The 15,101-nt window shown below is 44.3% G+C and overlaps 1 protein-coding gene across 4 annotated transcripts in view; it reads left to right on the top strand.

Annotated features, from left to right (window-relative positions):
• The first annotated feature begins 325 nt into the window (after positions 1-325).
• PDE6A (phosphodiesterase 6A) overlaps positions 326-15,101 on the top strand; it is a 57,037-nt gene continuing 42,261 nt past the window's right edge. For 3 of the 4 annotated variants that reach the window (XM_010956104.3, XM_010956105.3, XM_010956106.3), the window contains exons 1-4: positions 326-799; positions 8,981-9,133; positions 9,832-9,921; positions 10,518-10,658. In XM_010956104.3, coding sequence (XP_010954406.1) covers positions 326-799; positions 8,981-9,133; positions 9,832-9,921; positions 10,518-10,658 — 858 coding nt within the window. The remainder of the gene's footprint in view (positions 800-8,980; positions 9,134-9,831; positions 9,922-10,517; positions 10,659-15,101) is intronic. The other variant, XM_010956107.3, reaches the window with a different exon arrangement.

Genomic DNA, 15,101 nt, shown 5'->3' with positions numbered 1-15,101 from the left:
AAGTAGAGCCCACCTCCTGCTCAGGGCAGAAATCTCTCCTCCTTTTAGCAGATGAAGGTGAAAAGAGACATTCACCTTCTCCCATCTGGGGCCCAGAAGCATCTGGAACACTCTGATCCTCATAATCCTTGTTCTGGGGAAATATTAATGATTTAATCTCCCGAGCTCACTCCTCCTCTGTGGCCATACCAGGGAGATTCACAGACAAGATCCAGAGAAGTCTAGGTTGGAGCAGAGCACATCCTGACTCAGTTTTGCCTCAAAACTTCCCCGGGATAGCCAGCCTCGGCCCCGTCCACAGAAGTAGCCTGTGGAATTCCCAACCATGGGAGAGGTGACGGCCGAGGAGGTGGAGAAGTTCCTGGACTCAAATGTGGGCTTTGCCAGAGAATACTACAACCTCCGCTACCGGGCCAAGGTCGTCTCAGACCTCCTGGGGGCCAGGGAGACAGCCGTGGACTTCAGCCACTACCATGCTCTGAACAGCGTGGAGGAGAGCGAAATCATCTTCGACCTCCTGCGGGACTTTCAGGAGAATCTGCAGGCCGAGAAATGCATCTTCAACGTCATGAAGAAGCTGTGTTTCCTCCTGCACGCAGACCGCATGAGCCTGTTCATGTACCGGGCTCGAAACGGCATCGCGGAGCTGGCCACCCGGCTCTTCAACGTCCACAAGGATGCCGTCCTTGAGGACTGCCTGGTGGCGCCCGACTCGGAGATCGTGTTCCCCCTGGACATGGGCGTGGTGGGCCACGTCGCAGTCTCTAAAAAGGTCGTCAACGTCCCCAACACAGAAGAGGTATCCTCTTCCCCGTGAGAGGGAGGGCAGGGAGGCATTATTCCACGGGGTTCCGGGGGTGCAACGGGATGGGGAGCTGCTGGCCACCACGACTGGGCTGGGGACGACTTGGCGCTTTCTTTCTTTCTTTACTTGTTTACTGATAATTTTTTATTTTGGAAAAAAAATCAAATTTAGAAGAGTTTAAAAATGGTATGAACTGTATCTTCCCTCCAAACTCCCCACTTGTTCACATCTTGCCACATTTGCTCTTTGTCAGCATTTTTTCTGACCCATTTGAGAGTCAAATGCTGACAACATGCCCTTTTAACCCCAGGCACTTTGTATTTCCAGAACAAGGACATTTCTTACATATCCAAAGCACAATGATCAAATTCAGGAAATGTAACATGGATACAATACTATTATCTAACAAAGAGTCCATATTCAATTCTTGCCAATTTTCTCAATTACGTCTTTAGTCTCCTCAATTCTGCAACAGTTTCTCCATCTATCTTCGTTTTCTGTTACACTGATGTTTTTGAAGGGTGAAGGCCAACCATTCTGCAGAAACGCCCCTCCATTTGGGCCTGTCTGATACATCTTTATTAGATTCAGGCTATGCATTTCCGACAGGAATATTGCAGAGGTTATGTTGTGTTTTTCTTCAGTCATTACATCTGGGGAGACATGATGGCAGTCTGTCTAATCAAGAAATGTTAAATTGGCCACTTGGCTAAGCAAGCCTTTGGCTCTGTCTTCTAGCAGTCTGGGATTCTGTGGGATTCTCCTGGCAGCTCTGACCCAGACTTCTTTGATTACCTGAAGCAAATCACTTCATGCAGTTCTCCCCATGGCCCATTGCCAGAGTCAACTCCTGCTCATCCTTCAGATCTCAGCTTAGAGGTCACTTCCTCAGAGAGACCCTCCCAGATCCCTGTTAGTCTTCTTCCTGAAAACATTTATCACAATAAACCCTGGAGGCCAGGGACCATGCTTGCCTTATTCTCTGCTTTATCTCAGGACACAGGACCCAGCAAAGGTCTGGCACAAAGCAGATGCTCAGCAAACACTTGGCAAAAAGACTCACAATCAACTAATTATCCGATAATCCCTTTAACACCTGTTCACCTGAATGTTTGCCCCAAGCAAGGCCCACGTTGGTCTCATTCATTGCTGCACTGACCAAACCAGGAGCCTGTGTTGTCATTTCCAAGATCCAAGCTGGACATGTTGTGACTTTGTGTTCACCTTACCTCTGACATTATTTCAGATTAAGGGTCTTAGGGTTAAAAGGAGGAGAGGGAGGGGGCTTGAGAGACCACCTCATCCAGCTGACTCGGACAAGAAGCCTTGAGTCAGAAGATCTTGAAACGGAGCTTGCCCAAAGCCACCAAGGAGTTAGAGCAGAGCCAGGACTTCATGTCCACAGATGTGGGAATTCATCCTGGGTTCCTTGGAAAGATAAGCAGCACAGACTTGGGCCTTGGTGGGAAACGGTTTCCTTTGCAACATGCTGGGCTGGGTCTCCTGTGGGATTCATCTCTCCTTGGACATCCAGGGGTAAGGGTAATGATTCTGCACCTGGGGGTGGGGTGCTTCGCTGAGGACTCGTCCAACTACATCTGTTACCAAGTCCAAGCTTGTATTGCTTGCCACAAGACAGGCCAATAAGTTGAGGGACAAGCTGTTGGGGTAAGGTATAGTGACTATTCGGAAAGCCAGCAGACTGAGAAGCGGATGGACTAGTGTTGCAAAGAAACATCCTGCCTGAGTTAGAATTTATTCTTCTTTTATACTAAAAGAGGAGGGAGTCAAGTCAAACATTTCCTGGTTCTGGTCAGCCTCTGGAGGAGATGTGTGTTAATTTCTTCCTGCCTGCAGTCATTCAAGGTGGGCCTGGTCAGGATGTTTCTCGTGAGCTAAAAAGGTATTTTAGCTTAACACTCATTCCGTGGGAGGCAGGGTTCCCAGAGATTTGGCCATTATGTATGATTTAAGCTTATAGGCAACATCCTTTTAGTGATTAACTTGTAGCAAAAGCAATAGAATGCAAAGGTTAAAATAAAAGAAACAGATCCAACATGGAGTCAGATTTGTTCTTCCCTGTTACACATTGAAATCTGTTCTTCCTTCATCTCTCTGTAGACTTTAACTGTAGCCGACATGGATTGTCAGAGTCCTATGACATATGTCTGATTATCCCCATTATAAAGATGATGAAACTGAAACCCAGAAAGGTTAGGGAACTTGCTCAGAATCACACAGATAGAAAGTGGCAGAGCAAGGATTTGAACTCGGGCCCTATAGCCTGGTGCCCATGGCCTTCACTGCTCTGCTATTGTACACCTCCTCTTTATCTATAAAATGAGGGCATTACTCTCAGTGCGGTTTACAAAAGGTCGTTTCAAATTACGTGGCAGAAAGTTAAGATGTTACGCTTTGAAGTTAGACCTGGGTGTGAATCATGACTCAGTCATTTTCTAAGAACACGACCTTGGCAAATTGTTTCATCTGTTTGGGCTCACTTCCTTATCTATAAAATAGAATGAGAATAACTAAGTTTCTCTAGGTGGTGTTGTAGGGTTAAATGAGAGATTTATTTCTTATCTAGCAAAGCTCTTGGCACAGTGTAATAGTTCACACTGGCAGCTCCTGCTTCTTGTTACTATTATTGCTGTTCTGTTGCCGCTGCTAAGGATCTATTTATTCCAAGCAATGGACACTCTACCAGATCCGCAGCCAGTCTCACCCCCCTGGAGCTTTCAGTTTAGAGTCTATGGGAAAAACAGAAAACAGAGGTGCCGAAAACTTCCGTGGTCCCTGCTGTTGAGGGGTTGAGGATTTAGAAAGGTTCTCTGATTCTAAAACCTCCCCAAGAGTTTGCTGAGCCCCTGTGCTAAGAGATAGTCTGCTGTTTCCTGCTCAACCCAAGTTCACTCTGGAAATGTTGGCTGTGCTTTCCTGGAAGCTTCTGGGCCGGGCAATCTCCCTGGAGGGTGCCTCAGGCCTGGAGTAAAGTCAGTCCAGACTAGCAATCCTGTGTCCTCCACATTCGCATGTGTTTGCTTCTCCTGTCATTCCTCCTTGAGAAATCATGCTCTGTTCCAGGCTTTGGACAGTGAGTGACTCAGAGGGTGGATGGAGAAGGTGCAGAAACATGGTATAGACTGGGGTCTGGATTGTCCCTGAACCACCAAGAAGTGACTCTCTTAGCCTTTAGTGCCCTCAAAAAACCTGGGAAATGGCTACGATCAATACATTTTAAAAATGTGAAACCAACTATGTTGTACACCAGAAATTAATACAACATTGTAAATAGACTATACTTCAATCAAAAAGAAAAAAAAAAAAAGTGGAACCATGAATGGAGTTTCCCACGGTTATAATGTGGCTCCCCACACTGTAGAAATTCCTATTTATCCTTGGGATCTCCTCAAGGAGATTTGTCATTAGGGCTGATAAAATACAAGATGCCAGTTAAATTTGAATTTTAGATAAACCAAGAGTAATATCTTAGTACGTGTTTTGTGCCCATTTCAGCCTGTCAATAATCAATGTTGTGGTTGAACCAGCCCTTGTGGTTCTTATTATGAATGCAAGATATCCTTCAGCAGTAATCATCAGGAAACTTTGAAAAAATAAAAGTTTATTACTTATAAGACTTGGGAATTCCTCAGCACACTGGGGTCACACAGCAAGGTCTCCGGTAGAGAGAGAGAGAGCAGGCTCAGGCATAGGGCTTTTATTGGGGTCGAAGGTGGGGGGGCTAAGGTTTCACAGGCTCGGTCTTTATCGGTAAAGTTAAAACATAAGAGCAGGAATTTAAATCATGGGAAGAGAAAACCAAAAACCAGAAAAACTAAACCAAAAACTAAACCCTGAGCCCAAATGATCAGTTATCAAAATCAGCCAAGATCCTGAAAACAAAGAAGCCTCAGTGGGAGGAGGTGGCAGGGCTCTTTATCCAGTCACCCCGCGGCTGACAGTGTGTTTATTTGAAATCGCCAGACAGCTCTTTGAAGAGGATGCTCCGCAATCTAAGTTTAAGTCATACACTTACATTACAAAAATGAAAAACAAAAAACAAACAAAAAACTACAAAAAGCTGTCAGGTTCACACTACAGTATGCCTCATACAATATTTAGGACATATTCCTACTAAAAAATTATTTACCTGAAATTCAAATTTAACTAGTCATCCTGTGTTTATCTGTTACATCTGGCAACCCTACTTGCCATTCAGTATTTGTTCGTGTATTTATCCTTTACCCTTTCTCCTTAGGAACGCCCAGGAGGCCTGTCTTTTCCTGTTTGTCTTATTCACCACTGGTCCCCAGACCTAGTCCGGTGCCGGGGACAGAGTGGGCACTCATTGCAGATTACTGAGCGAATGAATAAATGATGGCCCTCCCGCAGTGGGCTGTGATATTGTGATTTATAAAGGGAAATATTTATTGGTCTTCGTCCTGGTTCCTGACACAGAACTGACCCTGGCACAGCGCTTCTAAATCCCTTGGAATTTCCTGGGGGGTAGGTGGTCTTTTGTTCTAATGAGGGGACTCTCGGTCGGCTCCTGGATAGGGGACCAAAAAGATCAAGTCATGATTGGACACTTGGAACTTTCAGCCTCATCTCCCATCCTCTTAAGAGCAGAGAGGGGCTGGAAATGGAGTTAACAATAGATCTTGCCTTTGTGATGAAATCTCCATAAAAATCCCTAAAAGTACAGGCTTCAGAGAGCTTCTGTGTTGAACACACGCATGTGCTGGGAGGGTGGTGCACCTCAACTCCAGTGGGACAGAAACTCCTGCACTTAGGATTCTTCTGGATCTCACCTGATGTGTCTCTTGATCTGACAGTTCATCTGTATATTATCCTTTGTCATATCCTTCATTATGTAATAAGTCTGAAATGTAAATCTTTCCCTGAGTTTCATGAGTTGTTCTAAGAAATTATCGAACCCAAGGAGGAGGCCATTGGAACTTCAGCTGATAGTCGGTCAGAATATAGATGGCAGCCTGGGACCTGTGATTGGCACCTGAAGTGGGGGCAGTCTTGTGGGACTGAGCCCTTCACCTATAGGTTCTGATTCTGCAGGAACACAGTGTCAGAGCTGAACTGAATTGGTGGATACCCAGCTGGTGTCAGAGAACTGGTTGGTGTGAGAAAAAACACCTTTGTATCCAGTTTCAGAAGTGTTGTGCATGTGGTGCTAGATGTGAGAGTAAAGGGAAACAGTGAGTCTTTCTAGACACTGACAAATCCCACTTTGGAAGACTGAATCTGAGAGAAACACCATTTCCAGAGACTCGTCCTTCTGTTGTCCTGCTCTGCTTCCTTCCCTGTGAGACTTGGACCCCAGCAGGCTAGACCGGAAGGAGACCTCCAGGATGACCTGCTCCAACACTCTGATTTCACCAAAGGGTAAACAGGCTCAGTGAGGTTTCAGCTACTGACAATGTACTGATTGGCTCCTGAAGCCACTCATAGAGTAAGTCCCTCCCTCCCTGGGCCCCAGGGTATCACCCATCCTGTGGGGGCTTCCTTCACATTATGGTTTGAATTGTGAGCTCGTGTTTTACATGATGTTCCCACTATACAGTGATAACCCAGTGAGGACAGCCTCACCTTTCTTACTGGTCTTGGCATATCCAGTGTCTCTCCCAGAGCCAGTGCTCAGTAAATATAAGTGAGTGAATGAACCAGTGTATCAGTGAATAAATTAATGAATGAATGGAGTGGCTGTGCCATTTGCCAGCAAGAGAATTGTCCATAAAACATAAAGGATGAGAGTTCTATGTGACAAGGCAGATGTGAGAGTTAATGAGTGGTCTGGCTCTGGGCCTAGTCTATCATGATTATTCAATAAATAGATCTCATCATGGGACACAATGGAGCTTGGCACTGCAAGTGTTTGAAAAGAGAAATTGGGGTTTCCAGGACTGAGAAGCAGTCTTCCATTATGTTGGAATGAAATCACTACTCTTTCCAGTGGCCTCCAAGGTCCTGCTCGATAGGGCCCTCTGCCCAATTCTGGGACTTCCTTGCCCTCTGCTGTCCCACGACCCTGGTCTTCTTTCTGTTTTTCCGATCGACCGGCTCATTGCCCCCTCCTGGCCTTTGCATTCTCTGTGCCCCCTGTGCTCTGTGCATACCCTTCACCTGCCTGGCTCCTCTGACCCTCCAGCTCTCTGTGTCACCCACCGTGACTGCCCAGAGCAGCTTCAACCCGCCACCTCCTCCACCACTTTCTACAGCATCATTCAGTTTCTCTCCTGCAGAGCAGCTGGGCACTTGCTTTTTGTCTACCTATCCCATCTGAATGGAGGCTTCACCAGGGAAAGACGCTCACCCCTCTTGTTCACTGCCATAACCTAAGGGTCTAGAACAGTGCCTAGCATACCTGAGACGGCATTCTGTTAATGCTAACTGAATGAGTGCATGACTTTGGGCTTTCCCGGGGGACACCTGAGTCCTGGGCTTTTAAACAAACATTTTGAGCTAAATGGCTTCTGAGGCCCCTCTGCCCCGATAATCCGAGCTTCTGTGACATGGTTGTTTAGAACACTTTATACGCTGAAAATATAAGGATGACAATGATTATGTAAATGCCAGTCAATTGGCAGCCGTACTATTTGTGAGAAAGTTCCAGGGCTGAGAACACAAGTGGGAGAGAGGGTTCTGGTGGACTTAGTAATCTTGGCCTCAGATGCAGGCAAGGCCCAAGTCTTGCTTTCCCTGACAGGAGTGAATATTACAAGACTGAACTGACTTCATGAAACGAATCTGAGTGTGCCCCACCCAGACCTGTGTTTAGGGATTCCTGTCTTTAGAGAGTGACATGGAAAACCCTTGTGGCTAATGCCTCTTTAGAGATTCTGCTTAATCCTCCAATGCTAATTCAAGTACAGGGCTACAGGCGTCTCTTAATCTCTTTACCCTTCACCTGGTCTGAGACAGCTTCACGGACAACAGCGCTGTGGCCTGTTTGTTTAATCCCACTCCAGCTGGAAGAAATCCGCAGATGCAAAGCACCATGCTCTGAATTTCTGAATTATGGGAAAGATTCCACACAGCCGGTTCTAGCAAAGCTCTGTCAATTGGCTCTATGAAATACACTTTCCTTCTCAGAGCGGCACGATCTGTACATGTCTGGGTTGGCTTGTGTCCCAAGCAATGCTGACAGTTGGGAAACCTCACAGTGCTACCAGGAAACAAGAAGGTGGATTCTTTTGGATTTAAGACAACAGTTCAGGCTCTGTCTCCTTTTTTTGACCACCCAGACTGCACCGCCCTACACTGGCCTCCAAGTTTGCCTTAGGGGTGGGATGTGGGGGTGTGGGCTCCTCTGTACTCCCACTGCTTTGAGCCAACCCCTGTGTCCTCTGTTACTAGTACTGATTCGTCTGTGTGCTGGCCTGAATCTTAGTCTCCCCTGTGTCCACAGCGCTTAGCTTAAGGTCTGACAGATAGTTAAGACTTGTGGAATGGGACTATCCATTGGACTGGCTGCATAGTGCTGGAACTGGATTGTGAGAAAAGCTGAAAGTAACAAATTCTTTTGCTCAATGACCTGGACCCAGGTCTACCCTTTTCCAGGCTTCCCTGAAAGGCAGCAGAGCTGAGGGCAGGTTCTGGAATCACATACACACACACGTAACAAGTAACGTTAACCTTTCTGAGTTTCAGCTTCCCCCTCTGTAAGGTGGACTGCTCACGGTCCCCCCTCACAGGTGCCTGGGAGGACTGAAGTGAGCTGATGCAGGCGAAGCTTCACGCACAGTGCCCGCCAGCAACTGTGATGATTATACTCCCTACAGTCTTTTCCTCACTCAAGTTTCTATTTGGGGCTTAAATGTCATTACCTCAAGAGAGCTTTCTCGAAAACTCCCTCGCATGCAAAGTCAACCCCACCCCATCTTGGGCCCCTACTGCGCATTGTTCAAATCTCCTCCACGGCCCTCAGCAGGCTGTATCTCAGACTTCCTTCCACTGGATTTTGAGGGCCCAGGGGAGAAATCATCTCTAATCGCCTTGCCCCCTGCTAAAGGGGGGGAGATGGAAATGTCTTCATTCTCTTGTCAACAAGAGAATAGCAAGCCCCTCGCCCCACCCCTACCATGGGCACCTCGGGCTCTGGGTTGTTCTCGTGTCTTTGCTCTTCATCTGCCCACCCACGCTTGTCTCTGCCTCTTCCAGGATGAGCATTTCTGTGACTTCGTGGACACCCTCACAGAGTACCAGACCAAGAACATCTTGGCTTCCCCCATAATGAATGGGAAGGATGTGGTGGCCATAATCATGGCGGTGAATAAAGTGGATGGGCCCTGCTTCACCGAGAGAGATGAAGAGGTAAGAATGCTTTAGAAACTGCTAGGGTGGCCATGCTAGCAACATTCTCCCAGCTCACAAAGTCCTTTGACCCTTGCTACTTGGCCTGGCCTCGGCATCCCCAACTTTAAGACAAAGGGGTTACTCTGATGCTCTCTGAGGGAGGCAGAACAGGATAATTGTTAAGATGTTGGGCTTTGAAATGTAGGGATGATTGTTCTGGCTCTCCTAATACCTAGCTCTTTGACTTGGGAATGTTATATAATTTCTCTGAACCTCAGTTTTCTTATTTGTAAAATGGGGATGATTTTATAGTATCTTTATGTAGAGTATCTATGTATCTCTTTTTCCATTTTTTAGTGGAGGGACTAGGGATCGAACCCAGGACCTCGTGCATCATAAACATGCACTCTACTACTGAGCTATCTATATTATCTCTTGAGGTACTTGTGGTGATCAGATAACACACATAAATAATTATCATGGGGACTGAAAACTCAACAAAAAGTAGCAATAGTCATGTACATATGTCTGTCAACTTGACATTCTACATTCTGTGAGTTTTACACTCTTATAACGCAACATTGTGTGAGTCAGCATCCCATTATCCACCTGCTCAAACTGCATGAAAATAATTCAGATATTTGCAGATGGCAGAAGTGGCCAGAGGAGGAATTTCTCCTTCTCATCTGTTTCTCTTCTTGCTGTTTGATTTTCAGATTCTTCTTAAGTATCTCAATTTTGCAAATCTAATCATGAAGGTGTTTCACCTGAGTTACCTGCACAACTGTGAGACTCGGCGTGGCCAGGTAAGGGGCTTGGCTCAAGGGAATGGGCTGGATGTGTCCTTTTACTGAGGTACTGATGTGGTCAACTGGAAAGGCAGTATTAACGAAAGTGCCTGGGAACCATCACACAGTCTCTGCCCAGCATCCCTAGTGTTAATGAGGTACTGGATGTTTGTAAAGCTGTATCCCAGATTATATGCACAAGGTTTCATGTCAGGCAGCTTGGATTTGATTCCCTGCTAAGCCATTTACTAGGTCTAAGACCCTGAGCAAATCACTTAACCTCTCCAATGTTCAGTCTCCCCATTTGAAAAATGGGGACAATTATGGTTCTACTCTCAAAAGATTATTGTCAAAAAAAAGAGATCACTTTCTATAGTAAATGAGATAATGTATATAGAGCACTTGTGCTCAATCAGTGTTTATTATCTTTCTTATTAACCAGCTATGAGACAAAAGAAATGAAGAGTTGGACCTAATATAAGCTGGCCAGTTATTCACCTCTCTGAACCTCAATATCTCCATCTATTAAATGGGGACAATTATTTTATCTCCTGGTTATTGTGAGCTGCAGCTCTGTGCCTCAAAAACGTTGACTATGTTTTGTGTTTCTGCAGATACTACTGTGGTCTGGGAGCAAAGTCTTTGAGGAGCTTACAGACATCGAGAGGCAGTTCCACAAAGCCCTGTACACAGTCCGAGCCTTCCTCAACTGTGACAGGTACTCCGTGGGGCTCTTAGACATGACCAAGCAGAAGGTGAGAAGACTTCAGGAGCAGACATTTCCAAGAACAGGTTAACTATATACCAGGTGGAGCCCAGACTTGTGTCACAAATCCAGTTGCACAGGGAAGAGGCTGGGAGGGTGTGGATGGTTGTGAAGACTTTTTCACAGGTCTTTTACACTGAGGAGAGGAGTACCAACCTTTAATGGGGAAAAGTTAATCTAGGGCACAGCTGAGTAAAAACAACCTGTATCTTCCTTAGTCAGTTGGTGAAAAAAAAGCTAATGAGAGAAGGTCTGATGAGGTGAGTGAGAAAGAATTTTCTATGTAGGGTGAAAGTCCAGAAAGAAGAAAGTTGCCAACTTCTGGAATTCTCAGAAAATGCACTCAAAGGTGGGTGTAAACCTTTCGCATGGTTTGTCGAGCCCAGGGCTCATCCAGGCAGCTGCTTAGATCTGGTCCCTCAGAATGCTCCGCGGCCACGCTGGCTAAGGAGGCAGAGACCCAGACGGCACCCACCAATGTGCCTTCAGCTAGCATTTCCCAAACAGACTCTCCCATTGCTCTTCCTCTCCATGCCTTTGCCTCCTGGAGCTAATCACTGTCTGCCTTGGAACAGAGTTTCAGAGTTACCTAGCTTTGCGATCCCTCTCCCAACCAGTTTCATTCTGTGTATGCTTTGTCATGCCGAGTGTGGTGCACTGCCTGATGGGGAGCCTCCAAATACTTGGTCGAATGAAGAAATGAATTGCAGAATCAGGGGATTGGAAAAGACCTCAGGTCTAGTCCAGGGGCTCCCAAATGTGATAGCGAATCAGAATCTTCTGAGGAACTGTTTAAAAATTGCTGGGCTACATGATAGTCTGTTTTTTCTACTCAATGTTCTGTGAGCATCTTTCCATGTCAGTACACATGGATTCTTTTTAATAAGATAACAGAGCATACATACAGAAAAGAGCACTGATTACAGGGGAATAGTTCGATGAATTACCATGGAGTGAACTTCCCCACGTAGCCATCACCAAGATTAAGAAATAGAACATGACTAGCCCCTCAAAAGCCCCTTTCCAGTAACTCCCAGCCCTTCCTCCCTAAAGGTAACCACTGTCTGATCTTTAAAGCCATATTAGTTTTGCCTGTTTTCAAAATTCACATACATGGAATCATACATACTTTTTTATGTCTGACTTCTTCGGATCAACATTTGGGTCATAAGATTCATCCTTATTGCTCCACATAGCAAGAGATCATTCATTTTCATTTTTGTGAAATGTTCCATTACCTGAGTAATCCGAGAAGTATTTATTTATTCTACTATTGATGGACATTTGAGTTTTCAGGTTTGGGCTATTACAAATAATTGCTATTATGAACACTCTTGTATATATTTTTTAGAACACAGTTGTACCATGTCTATTAGGTACTTACCTAGGAGTAGAATTTCTGGGTAATAGTTTTAATAGGTATTTCCCATTTGAAATTCGAGGTGATTGTGCCATTTTGCCCTCCCACCAGCAATGTATGAGGGCTTTCTCACTAATACTTGGTATTGTCAGACTTACTAATTGAGCCATCCTGGTGGGCGGGTAGCATTCTCTCTTTGGGTATTAATGCGCATTCCCCTAATGACCAATGAGGCTTTATGTTTATTGACCATTTGTATATCTTCTTTTGTAAAGTGTTAGTTCAAGTCCTTTCCCCATTTAAAAAATTATACTGCTTTTTTAAAAAATATTACTGACTTGTAGGAGTTCTTTCAAATTCTGCATATGGGTCCTCTGTTGAATACACACACTGCAAATATCTGCTCCCATTCTGAGCTCTCATTCTCTTATGTTTTGATAAGTGTAAGTTTTGAATTTTGGGAAAGCTGTGGAAGTGTAATTTCTACAACAAAATTTTATTTTGCTTTCCCAAAATTTTCCTTCTAAAGGCTATACCATTTTACACTCTTACTTATTGCATGAGAGTTCCATTGGCTCAAACTCCTGCCAATTCTGGGTATCATAAATCTTGTAATTTTTCCTACTTAAATGGACAAAAATGTTATTGTTCTTTTTACTAAATCTTTTTTCACTGATTACAGATGAGCGTAAATCTATTTTATATGTTTGTTTGTGATTTAATTTTTCTTCTTCCATGTATTGCCAGCTATATTTTTCTACCTTTAAAACTGAATTCTTTATTTCTTATTAAAGTATAGGAGTGCCTTATATATGATAAAGATTATATATCTGTCACATAGGTTGCAACCATATTTTCCCTTTCTATGAATTATATTTTAACTTTGTTTATGGCATCTTGCATCATACAGAAGATTTAAATTTTCTTTTATGGTTTCTGTGTTTTGAATTTTAAGAAAGTCTTCCTCAACCTCAGTATTATAATCTGAAATAATCTGACGTGTTTTGATGAATATATTTTCATCTTTTACTCATCTTGAAATTATTAATACATATGGTGTCAGGGAGGGGTACATTTTATGCCCCCTCATAATTCCCCATTTAAAGAATAGTCTACCCTTTCTCCACTGTTTTGAAATGCCATAATTTTGATATGCCATTTTGTTGTATACCAGATTTCCATATACTCATGGGTTTATTATTCTGATTTTTGCCTTTAAAATATCTCTCTAAGTGATTCTGGTGCAGGTGAGCCATATACTGATTTTAAGGAACCTCTGGTTCTAGTGCAGCCATCCATTTGATCTTTGCACAGTCTTGAATAAAACATTCTGCCAAATACTGCTATACGCCTTCAGAAAGCAGCAAATGAATTCATACGAATGATTGTTTTTATTTTTTTAATCAGAGTGTTTTTTCTAAGTGGTTGAATTCAAAAGACTCCATTTTAAGGTGCCCAGTTTGCACCTTAAAGGATCCGAGCACAGCTCTGTGCTGCAGCGTTCTGCTCTCTTTTTTTTTTAGAATTCTCCCTCAAAAGGGAAAGTCACACTTAAGTAAGACTATTCTGACTTAGTCATCCCCAGTAGGTGGAACAGTCTAGCAATTAGAAGTGGGCTGGGCTGCCTACAATCACCCTAAGAACCTACCCTCCTCCCTCTGCCCCACTGCTCTTTGCCCCAGGGAGCTAAGCTCTTCCCTGAACTATTGACATTATGAAAAAGGTCACTAAAAAGCCACTGAACTGTATGCTTAAACTGGGTGAATAATGTGGTATGTGAATTATATCTCAAAAAACCTTTTTAAAAAGAGAGAGAGAGATTAAGACAGAGGAAGGCAGGTATGAACACGCTCCACAGTCCACCCAACACTTTGTGAACAACATCTGATTCTCCTTGGGACGATCTTCAGAGCCACTCAGTGTTTGACCCTGATGGTGTCCTTCTCTGGTCTCCTCTAACATCTGTGCTCCCGTTTTATTACTGTTCTGGTTCTCACTCCATCTACCTTACTATAGCTACTCGAAGGTCTAATTGCCTCCTCCATGAGACAGTAAATTCCTCCAGGGCACAAACTATGCCTTGCCCATTTCTCCCTGTCTAGCAGAAATCATGTTGTGGAGCTTAGGTAGGTCCCCAGGTCCCATTTCCACTCAGAATTGAATTGCCTCCTGTTGTTGTTAGTCAAGAAGAGGAGCCTAGCTGGGCAGAAGGGTGAGGACGTGAAATCCGAATTTCACACGGACTCCCTTTTGCTTGCTCTCTGGATGATATCAGAGCAGGCAAGCCACCGCGACAAACATGTCCAAACAAACGAGAGGTCGAGGAGTAGGAGGCTTGGCATCCTCCCCACAATAATCTAGAGCTCATGGATCACTGTCCCTAAGTATCAGCAGATGAATGAACAGAGAGGGCACCAGAGGGCAGCGGCCTCCTCTGCAGGCCCAGGTTTGGTCCAACATAAGCTGTGCAGCTGTGTGTGCAGTAGGAAAACCAGTGAAGTAGCGAGGAAGGGCCTGTGTGGCGTCCTGTCTGTTTCTTCTCCTGGGGCCATGTGACCACGCAGAGCCTTTCCTGGCCCTTTTCTCTCTTCTCCCTGCCCCTGTGTTTGCCAATTGTCTTACAGGTGTCATCTTTTCTTCATGGATCCCAGATAGGGGTCTAGCTGTCCATATTTGGCACCATGGATTTTTCTTTCTTTCTTATTTGGAAAAAAAATTTTTTTTCTCCTGATGACAAAAGCAGTAAATTTTATTGCTAAATAAAGTATAATCTCATTCCAATCCCACAGAGAAAACCAGTTGTTAATGCTTTGTTGTGAATTCTTTGAGTGCATTTTCTATGTATAGTTAAACACGGGGGTCACGTGATATATATATTTTTGTTACCTCACACTTGCCAATCATCAGTGTACCACAGACATCATTTTAATCAACACATACACATCTGTAATATCATCGTTACTAGATGTATCATAAGTGATTTAATAAATCCCCTCTTATTGGACACTTAGGTTTTTTCCAATTCTTCACTACTATAAATGATGCTGGAAGAAACATTGTTTTAGTTAAACT

This window comes from Camelus bactrianus, chromosome 3 (assembly GCF_048773025.1).
Source record: "Camelus bactrianus isolate YW-2024 breed Bactrian camel chromosome 3, ASM4877302v1, whole genome shotgun sequence".
Lineage (NCBI taxonomy): Eukaryota > Metazoa > Chordata > Mammalia > Artiodactyla > Camelidae > Camelus > Camelus bactrianus.
The sequence above is the reverse complement of the archived record's forward strand: the minus strand, read 5'-3'. Positions and strand labels throughout refer to the sequence as shown.